This window comes from Protopterus annectens, chromosome 3.part0 (assembly GCF_019279795.1).
Source record: "Protopterus annectens isolate FY-2018-M chromosome 3.part0, PAN1.0, whole genome shotgun sequence".
Taxonomy (NCBI): Eukaryota; Metazoa; Chordata; order Ceratodontiformes; family Protopteridae; genus Protopterus; species Protopterus annectens.
The window spans coordinates 494,063,377-494,074,494 of NC_056731.1; the positions used below are offsets into that span (position 1 = coordinate 494,063,377).

The 11,118-nt window shown below is 40.2% G+C and overlaps 1 protein-coding gene across 1 annotated transcript in view; it reads right to left on the minus strand.

The window, feature by feature from the left end:
• LOC122796445 (beta-galactosidase-like) overlaps positions 1-11,118 on the minus strand; it is a 948,601-nt gene that overhangs the window by 831,365 nt on the left and 106,118 nt on the right. Inside the window, exon 2 of the mRNA XM_044064920.1 lies at positions 5,547-5,713. Coding sequence (XP_043920855.1) covers positions 5,547-5,713 — 167 coding nt within the window. The remainder of the gene's footprint in view (positions 1-5,546; positions 5,714-11,118) is intronic.

The following is an 11,118-nucleotide window of genomic DNA, read 5'->3' on the forward strand; positions in this document are numbered from 1 at the left end:
CATATATATTTCAGTTTATTTCACAGAAACTCAGCTATGTTAAGGTATGTAAACATTTATCAAATGGATGTAAAAGGTCTTCACTTAGCTTGATGTTTAATAAAGGGACAGGCCTTACACTGTGAGTGAGTTAGAAATTTATAACGAGTTTCGTACATGCTTATATCTAGTTTAATCAATGTTTACAAGTTATACTGTTTAAAACTGTAGGATTTTCTTTGTTATGGCTATAACTGATATTAAGTGGGATTAAGCTGTATTCTATAAAGATCACTGGATGTAGGACTGAGACTGTTTGAATACATTTGGCTATAGTAGTATTATAACTGGAGGTCACTGGTGACTGTGTACAACTTTATAACAAGATTTCATTTAAAAAAAAAAAAAAAAAAAAGTTCTCTCTCTCCGAGAAAAACTTACCCTAGTTTGTAGCTGGTGTACTCCAAAAGGGCTCAAATTAGACATAAAAGAATGTAGTGTTTCATTTAGCAATCCCTACCCCCAACATATAGTATAGACAATGCTCCACTACTAAACAAAAATGTAGTTAAGGACCTGGGTTGACTGTTCCCTCTTCTTCAAACAAACATTTGGCAACTTTAGTCAAAAATCATTTTCCTTAGCATAACTAAAATGCAGGGTATAGCTTTCATATCTGAACATATTATTGTTCCCTTTTATGCAGCATTGATTAGACTAGTGTCTGCCTTCAGGATGTACCTCATGACATATCAAACTAGAAAACCCCCCAAAGGTTCCCAAGATGATTTCAGGCTTAAAAATCCTCAGGTACGAGGATAGGCTAAAAACTATATCCCTTTACTCGGCATCAGACTCTAAAAGGGTGTTTTGTGCCTTACCAACCTGGTCATTAGTGATTTTGTTGTCCTTGCCTGGATCTCCTCAAGTCTAACGGCTTAGCAAACAGAATAAAGACCTACATTTTCAACTGCAGTTATGCAGCACTCCACCATCAAGTTAAGCAAAGAGATCCATCATCCTTCAAACAGGACCGGAATGACTAATTGGCATAGTCCTCTATGAAAGGGGGGGGTACACAGCGCAAAACTGGGTATTAGCAAGGCATTGATGTAACCAGACAAATTTCCTTAAACCATAGACCGAGTACCTTTACACACTTTTGAAAAAATGAATATTCATTTTTCTGCTGAAAGAATCCATGTACAAATACACAAGGACTTCATATCAAGACAGACTATGTACAGATTGTGCCCATGTCATTAAACCAGTTTATGAATTTAAGGTGGAAGTAGTTTAGTAAGTCTGAAAGTTTAAATTCATCATGAAGTTTATAACGGGGGGGCATCGCATCAGAAGTTTATAAAGTGTCTTATTAGGTGTATGTACTCATTTACAGTGCTATTTTGCTTAATTTTTTCCATCTTTTTTGCCATGGTCATAATTGCTGTTAATGAATGTTTTGATAAGGCTACCCTGTCTGTCTTATTACAAACTACTCCGTATAACAAAGTTTATGACTGGGACTAAATGTATAACAGGCTACAGTAACAGGATTTGAAAATGAACACATCACTCATTAAGACAGGGATGCCTTCAGAATTACTGCAGATAACAGAAATGAAATACTTTTAATAAACAATGTGCATGAAAGTGTGCATTTATTGTTAAAAGCACTATTAGATGTGAAGGAATATATATATATATATATATATATATATATATATATATATATATATATATATAGTAACATCTGTTGTCCACCAGCCTGAGATCATAATAAACGAGTTAAACTACTGATCTGTGTAAATATCAGTTTTATTTATAACCTACTATTGCCCCCTCTCATTAGAGCTTTGTTTTTCTAAATGCAGACCTAGCTTGTCTGAGCCAGGGAGGGGATGCTACTTTGCATGTCTAGGGAATGATGATATTTGTTAGTCAAGACGAGTGGTTTGAATATGCCATGAAGTTTTGAATGCAAGAATGTTTACTTAAGAGACTGGTTTAAAATGATTAAATGACTCTGAAAAGACTATCAAACACTGGTTGCATTTCAACTGTTTTTAACTTTTTTTTTAAAAGCCCTGAAAAGGGCAATCTAACTGTTCAAATGCTTTGAAATTCCTGGACATTGTGCCCTTGAGGATTTATAAATATTCCTGTGCTTGAGGAGGATTGCCGTAATTACACATGTGACCAAGTTTCCTTTAGCAGAATCTAGAAAGATGATTTGAATATCCACTTTCGTGAGGTATAGAATGCTATAAAGCAAAGGATGTACGGAGTTGTTATTGTTGGAGTGTGAAATTTTATTTTGGTTCAGTTTGTATGCCATAACACTAATGTAATCTTTGCTTATTGCCTCATCTTGTGCATTGTGAATTGGATAATTTAAACAATGTGCCTTCCCATCATGCTTTCCTATCCCTTATCACTTGAAGAGTCACTGCATCACTGACAGCTGTTTCAGGAAACACAGAGTACATTTTAAATAGGAACAGCAGATCTTTCCATTTGACATTGTTACAGAGAATGCTGCCAATGTGCCAGTTCAAACAAATCCACAGACAATAAGCATTCAGGCTGTAGAAAACAGTCTTTGATCGTTACCTGGGAATGAACACAAACAGAGAACCAGTGAAGCAAAAAACACAAGATCAAGAAAAAAAAAGATAAACTATGCAATGGTAAACTAAATTTGCTTTGTAACTTACATTACACTAGATAGAGGACTTGAAACAAGTATGTTAACAGTTACATGAAACAGGGGGGGGGGGTAAAGCAGGTTCATTTCCTACACAGAGTTAACCATGATGACAATCATGTAGGTTCACAGGTGTGTACTAGGCTAATGGCCCTGGAGCCTTTACAAGCCTAGCCCATAGGATTACCCAGGCATCGTGCCACCCGACCTTAGTTCCCAGTGCCTCTGTCAAGTAGAGCCACTGGAGTGATCCCCAGAGAGAATTTTCCATTTCCCTTCCACTCAAGATTTCTCTTGAAGAGGGCCAGTATGAGAAGTCTATTCCATACCATGGGTAGTCTCCGGGTTATGAACCAGTCCCTCCAGCATATTCTGTTTATTGTGGTAATAAGGTTGAGGTCTCTGGACCATGTGGTGCTGAGGGATTGGGATTTCTTTAGATGTAGCATTAATAGAGCTGGGTCAGACAGGGCTTCGTAAGTCAAGCAGTGATCACCTCTAAGTAGGCGATACGAGACCGAATAGTTGGAGTTTTTTGAGTTTGTCCATATAGGACAAGTGTTTAAAAGCAAGGATCCTCTCTGTGAGTTACTATTGTGGCCTCTCCAGTTGGTGCAGGTGTTTAGTGAGGTACAAGCCAAATGGGGCATGTACTCTATGACTGGCCTAATGAGGGAAGAGTAGAGGGAGACAATGACCTCCTTCTCCCAGGATGCAAAACCCTTTGTAATGAGATGTGCCACATAGGACTTTCTGAACACAGTGGCAATGTGGTGGTCAAAAGAGAGGCTGGGATGTGGATTTCCAAGGTGATTAGTTTGTGGTCAGATCTAACCAGGGAGGAGTTGACTACTGGTGTAGAGCAATGGTCGCCCATGTTAGTAATGACCAGGGTCAAGGATGTTGCTACCTCTAGTGAGGGTAACAAGAAGTTGGTCCAGGGCATTGGAATTAATGAATTACAGGAAACGTTGAGCAAGTGTATTGGTACACGAGTAGTTTTCCCAGTTAATGGAGGGGTAGTTTAAGTCACCCAGTTTAAGTGTGTTAGGTTGGACCCTAATATTCTCCAGGGTGTTTAGGAATGTGGAGTGCGAGTCTTGGGACATGGCTTGGGAACTACAGCAGGCTACGACCTGAATCACGGTCTTAACCAATGTTAGTTGCACCTGAAGTATCTCTGATGCATTATGCTGGACTACCAGTCTGGAGGTGTGCCCATCCTTTATGAATATGGAAATACCACCGCCTTTGGAGCTTCGGTCCAAGTTCTGGGGCTGAAAGGTGTGGAGTGAGTTATAGCCTAGTAGTGCGAGGTGCTTTCTGCTGCTTTGAACCAGGTCTCTGTTACAGCAGTTCAAGTGAGTGCATTTTGAGATTTAGATTTCTAGCGTTGAGCAGCATGACCCTCAGATTGCATTTGTTTGTAGCTGTTATGGTGGTAATTTGGTCTTTGGAACATAGCCTAAAAAAGGCACTATAGGGGTGGCAAGAGCCTTGGCCAGAATCCAGAAGCCCAGGGATGACAGATGCAGGTCATCTCTGGCAAAGCATAGAGCTCTGTCAATCATGTCCTCCCAGGCAGACAGATACTTGATCCCCTAAGAATGACACCAGAAACAGCCAATTGTTGAAATCAATCATTTTCTGCTTGTATTGTGGTATCATTCTGGGGTGATGGTAGGATGCTGCTCAGGGCTAGGGTTATACCCACCTGGGCTAAATAAACAGAGCTCCTCCATGTCTCTTTTCATGTAGTCCAGGGAGGTACGTCTCAGGTCATTCACACCCACATGTACAATGACAGACATATTTGTACCTGTTGTTGAGGGACCTGAGTGCGTGCGTTGTGGCAGATCCTGGCACCTGACAAACAGCTGACTGTTACTTTCTCCTTTCTCCTTATTCAACCTAGTGAGTGGGACATCAGTGTACCTCAGTATTGAGTCACCTATGATTAGTGTGTGATGGGCATGCTGTTTTGCCTTAAGGGCTTTGGTTGAGTAGCACACTGTACAGGAGAGTTGTGTCTCTCATGATTAGTGTTGTGTTGTGGTGGTAGAGTGCATGCCTGCCATGGAGGTCTCTGCCGTTTGGGTAGATTTTTATTGAAAGCCTCCATGAAGGTGGGTGTGTGAGGTTTGTGTTTTTATGTGAAGGCAGTGCTGGTGTGTGTTCTGGAGGGCTGTGTGTTTCATGTGGTGTGGTGCAAGTGTTGATGACCTCCTCCTGACCAGCTATTCCAGTCTTGGCTGGAGAGTGTGTGGCTTCCAGTCTGGATATATAAGTGCATCTCTCCAAAGTCTGAGTGTTGGTAGGTAAGAGGAGAGGGTTGTCAGTGTACATGAGGCAGTTGCTACACTGCCTCAGGATGCCCAAGTTCACCAGGTTAATAGGAGAAAGCACAGGGAATTGACCATTTGACATGCATGGAGGGGTGGGCATTAATAAGTACTAGAGCAGTTTCCTTGTAGAACGTTTAGTGCTAGTAGCGATTTTGTGTGCTACAAGAATTGCTACAAAAAGTCTGGCAAAGTGCTAGACTAATAAGCTAGTAAAAGTGCAGAAGAGGAGAGAACTATCAGATCTAAGGGAAATACTGAAGAGCAGACTCTGGCACCACTCAGAAGCTTAAAACAATCCTGGATACAGCAAGTCTGTATCTGGACTACACTAGTTACAGGAAAGGTGGGAAACCAGTGCAAACATGGGCTTTTAAACCAGAGTGAGCTTAAGTTTTTTTTATTTTTTTTATTCTCACTTAAAATGACAGTGTTTTAGTTGCTACAACACCTAGGACTTAGACAAAATATAAAATTACACAGAGATAGTGTGGGTGGTACATAGGTGCTGTACTTACGTCTGAACTGCATTAAGTCCTGCCATATACATTTTCAGTAAACGGTCCTTCCAGTAGTACTGAGGCACCCGTGAATAGTGAATACTGCCAGAGATGTATCGAAATGACTCTCCATCCTTCTTGAAACAGTTATTCTCATAATCAATCTGAAATGTTCGCTTTGCACTCTACAAAAATTAAACAGAATATTAATACACTACAGTTTTAAAAGTATTAACTACAAATAAACTGAAAAGTTGGTCTAGGGCTTCTTGACTATTACCAGCATGGAAGCTTCTTATACACACAACCAAAATTAAGATTAACAGATTATGCAAAAGGTAGAAACTCTGCAGACCTAAACTTGCAGCCCATATTCAAACCACACTGGGCATGCATCACATGGGATTCACTTCTCTGAAGAATGTCATTGTAAAGCCAGCCCAATGTCACCAAGGAAGGGTGGCCTTTGCTTCTGGCAGCATGACTTTAGAAAATGCAGGCAGGGCTTGCCAGTGGATAGGATGAAGCAGCTAATGGCCAACTCTCCTAATCCAGGGGAGGATGCTGGGAAACTTGATGCTAATGTAACCTCTGGTGGAGCCTTGCAGGTCATGTCAGGATAACACAGGGAGTGGTGACTACATCCCTCATGTCACTTCACTAACCTCACAGCTAGGATAAATGACAGACTGTCAGAAGAATGAGGTCTCCCAGGCTTCATGACTACTCCCAACTGGAATTCTCAAACTAAAGATATAATGGTGAGTTAACTTTGAGGTAATTGACCCCAGCAATCGTGGGGCCTACCCAGTAAAGGGTTACATCCAAGATGCATAGTAGGAACAATTATGGGATTCGGCAACTGATCAGCAGGAAAGCCAGGGAAGAACATCTTGAGGCTGGATGTGGTTAGAGAGGGAAATGCATATTTCAAAAGAAGGGGAGAAAAAAAAAAAAAAAAGGAAAAAAGAAAGTGAGTCTTAGGAAAGTATGGGTACAGTATCTTTCCAATGCTGTGTACAATAGTCCTAACAAGTAGAAGCCTTACATAATACTAAAAATTGACAACACATACCCCCCCTCAAAAAAAAAAAAAAAATAAAATAACTAGATGAAAAAAACACCCACACATCTGGATTTTATTTCAACAGATATTTTCTAGAATGAGACTTCAAGGAGTGTAAAGAGTGCTTCCCACTCTCTGCATTTTCCAGGAAATAAGCCGCAACCCACAAACTAGTATCATTTCTTGTGAATATGCAACTTTTAAAGTTAGCTAGTCTAGGTGTTCTGAAAATCCAGTATTGTGTCACCCCCTCTTCACTTGAGTAAGAAGCCCTCAACTACAAACCAATAATTACACGAAACAAATATTTAATAACAAAGCCTATTCCAAAGATGTGGCAGTTGCTGGGAGATAAATCCGTCCCTCCAGCATGTCCTGTTTAAATCACAGGCCATATTTAGGTCCCTGGAACAGGTAGCTCTAGTCCTGTTTGATTTATGGATGGCTACTTCAAGTAATTATTTACCAGTACACACAGTTGTTGGGAGGCATGCTTGTATCAAAGTTTCCTTGTCAGAGGGACCTCTTGCCATACAGTCACCCTCTTCAGTGACACTGAATCCATGATAATTTATTTTTAACCATTGTTAGTGTTTGAATATGCAAAGGGAACAGAAACTGGGCTGCCCATATCTGGCATCCTGTCATGGTTCCTTACCAGTAGAGGATGACCAGACGCCATCATGGGAAAACATTATTCAAAGAAAGGGGTCCTTCGTGAAGGTGTCCGACATCCAGAACACATGTAGTCACACATGGGTCATTATGTAGGGTGTGTACTCCAGTGCAGGACTCCATACAAATACTGAATGGACTGTTCTGCATCAAGAAAAGTACTACAGCCGAGTTGTTTCAAGAATTGACTTCCTGTTTATTATGGCATCATGCCTGATCAATAATTCTGATCCATATTTGTAGATTACCAACCCCTCCACAGAGATCTCCATAACTTGTGTCCTCAACAGGGTAAAGATTGCCTGGAATGATTGTTTACACCTGCACTTTAGATATTCCATATTAAATTGCACAAGTGCATCTGAAGAGCAGAAATAAACTGTATGATTTCTCACATACACACCAAGGTGCAAATGTTTACACATTTCTTCATCAGCTCATTGTTTAGCAACCCTAACTGGAACATCCTTACTAGTATTTAGCTCAGGGATTGGTTTGTAGCTCTAAGGAACTTGTTTTAAATTGATGATGGGATTCTGGTTTGCTGAAGCAGTTTTTAGCTAGGTCACCAGAAAGATAATGTCCTGGGTTGGGTTACTAGTATTCCAAATTGGCTTGGTTAGTGCAGCCCAGGCAGTGGTGCAGACAGTCTCTTGGTCTGATCACCACTGCAAATATTTTAGGCTGCTGCTCCCTCTATCTTGAGCAGGACAAGCATGTTGTTTGTCTTTCGGCTTTTCCCGGTTAGGGGTCGCCACAGTGGAACTCCGGTCCGCTAATGATTGGCAGTTGATTTTTTTATGGTGTCGAGTTGCCAGCCCGACGCCCAACCTTCAACGAAGGCATGCCCATTCAACGCATGTCTTTCAAATGCCCACTCGACAGTGGGGAGGACATGCAGACTCCACACAGAAGGCACTCCCAACGCAAGCCGAGAATGGAACGGGAGAACCTCTTGCTGCGAGGCAACAACGCCACCGCTGCACCACCACGGATGTAATAGAAATATAAATTAATTTGCTAGCAGCAGGTAGTCTTCACTAGCAGACACTCTCTCTGTGAACTGCACTGCAAATAAAGTCCTAGATACAAGTATTGTATATAAATTCAGGCCATCAGTTATGCTTTTTTTAAAAACTCCTTTCCCACTGGGGGTATACTGAAGGGCTGAAAATAGATCATAGGGCCTTGGGGGGGTTAACACTTTTTACTATACCATTTAATAGTGCATTTTTGATGTCACTTACTGGTGAAGCTTAATGTATTATTTATGCTAGTTCTGAGACTTTAATTGTAAATATAATACAATATACAAGCTTTTTAAATAATTTGGCATGCATAAAATTAAAAAAACAACTGACATCAACTGTAAATGTGCAGAGCTTTTCTCACCAAACATTACTGAAAAAGGGTCACTGGTTCGGTCAGACTATCCCTGCAAACAAATGAAAATGGATAAATAAAGTTAATGTGTCTAACCCTTACAGGTCCAATTACCTCTGCTTCCTTATAAGGCTACAAAAAACATATTCTCCCGCTCCTCCTCCTGCTGCTTAATTTTTGTATTATCCTCATTGTATACTAAATGCATGAAACACCTGTATGTTTTTTCATAGATTACAAATGAAAAGTTTGGTTACCCAAGGTCATAGCCTTGACAAACTGGTTTGCATACAAGAGATATGCAATACAATAGATATGCAATACCCTCAAATAAATGGTTTAGTGTTTGGTGTGTCACTGTGTTGTGCCTGCAGTTCAGGCCATTGTTGAAGAGGGTCCTGTTTCAATCCACTTAAACAGTTAAAACTAGTCAGAAAATCACCTTAAAAGACAGTAGCTCTTGTCCAAGGAAACACTTTATGAAAAGCTTTCCTGATTTTCTTTTCTTTTTTTGCTGGGGGGGGGGTCACAGGTTGTTTTTTTTTTGTTAAAATAAGGTTGACCAGATTAGAGGTAAAATTCTCCAAATGACATCATTTGGGATGACTCGTGATCCCAAATATTTTTAAAGTGAAATGTGACCAGACATTATCATGCATACAGCTGATACTTTAAGACCTCTGCCTAGTTGCAAGAGAAACGTTTGAACCATTTTAAAGACCATCTGAGTAGTTTGCAAGGACAACTTCAAACGCTAGTAAGGTTCAAGTGATGCAATCTGATTCTGACTTCAAGAAGAGCTTCTTTCTGTCCAAATGAAATACACAAGTGAGTTTTATCTTAAAGAAAAAAGTGAAAAGGACTACATCCTCTTTTCTTTAAGCCATGTGCAACTCATTGTTACCTGCTCACGAAAATTCTATGATAGACAGAAAAAAAAAATAGTTGTTACTGAAATACCACAAAGATCAGGCCCAGCTTCCTGTTCAGTGAATCTGCAAACTAACTGCATATATTCCTTGAAGGAAATACTTGTTTAGAAAATATCCACTCTTAAATTACCATTACTTGTGCAAACAGGACTTGGATATTTTCGAGTGCACTGACTACCTAAGTCTAACTGAACTGATCCTATTTGCACCAGGTAAGATTAAAGACTTAACCAGAAGTATCCCAATGTTGACATTACAGCCTTTATCTACTACACAAAGATAGGAAGTTGTCATTCTAAAGCCACACCTTGATCAAGCAAGATTCAAAGCACCCATCCCAATCAATGAACTAACATACATGGTTTAACCAGAGCTAGATGTGCAGGTTGTGCCTGCCAAGGGAAATTTCTGCTACCGTTTCCAGTGAGATGATCAGAGTAAATGAGCTGCAATATTACAAGTGGTCTTACAATTCCTGTTAAAATTTCTTCTATCCAGGCTGGCAAGGTTTATAGAATCAATGGTAAACCACACAGAGAGGCTCACTCCACTCAGAAGAGGTCAACTAGATATGATTTTAGGCAATTTATTTAAGCTTCAGTTGTTTGTAACCGCGGTGGAGGTGCTGCGGTAGCGTTGTTGCCTCACAGTAAGACGCTGTCCAGTTCGATTCTCAGCGAGAGCGTCTTTTGCATGGATTCATGCATGAATGGGCGTACCTTCGTTGAAGGTTGTGCGTCAGGCCTGGTAAGCCGGTACGTAAAAATCAACTGCCAATCATTAGCGGACCGGAGTTCCGCTGTGGCGACCCCTAACAGGGAAAAAGCCGAAAGACACAAATTTAAGCTTCAGATGTTTGCGTTAGTCACTATGCCTAGGACATCTTTTCAAGGGAGAATGAAGGCGGCATATACGCGGACAGGAGTTCCCCTACTCTGTTTAATGGAAGCACTTCTGATGTAGAGGCTGCGTGAAGGCAAGCACAACAACGGAGAAGGATGGTGTGGTGAGAGTAACAAACCAATGGAAATAAATGGACTAAAAGTGAGGACATTGTGTTAAGTCAGGAATCAAAAGATGGCCCTGAGGGCACGATCAGTTATCTGGGAAGAAGCATTTTAGAAATTATGTCTACTAACTAACTGGTGACACTAAACAAAACGAAAGAGGAACTGTTGCTGAAAGTAAGAGTGCATTGCAATTAACTGTTGCACTAAATTATTAATATTGAATTAAATTAAATGTTGTTGGAAGAAACTCCAAGGAAAAAATAGCAAAGCTGTAAGGGATGTCAGTAACACAGAAATGGAAAAAGACAGCAACTTACAGGTTAACCTTACAAAAATATGTATCCATTCTATTACATTTGAAATCTTGCACACTTAAAAAAATATTTCCACACATAAAAAATGGAGCCATTTGCACTAGTCTTGGGATAATGGAATAATATTTGAATCCATTAAAAAGGGAATTCTTTATAATGCTTAAGAAAAGTATGTCTTTGATCTGATAAATGTAATGGTGCATCCTAATT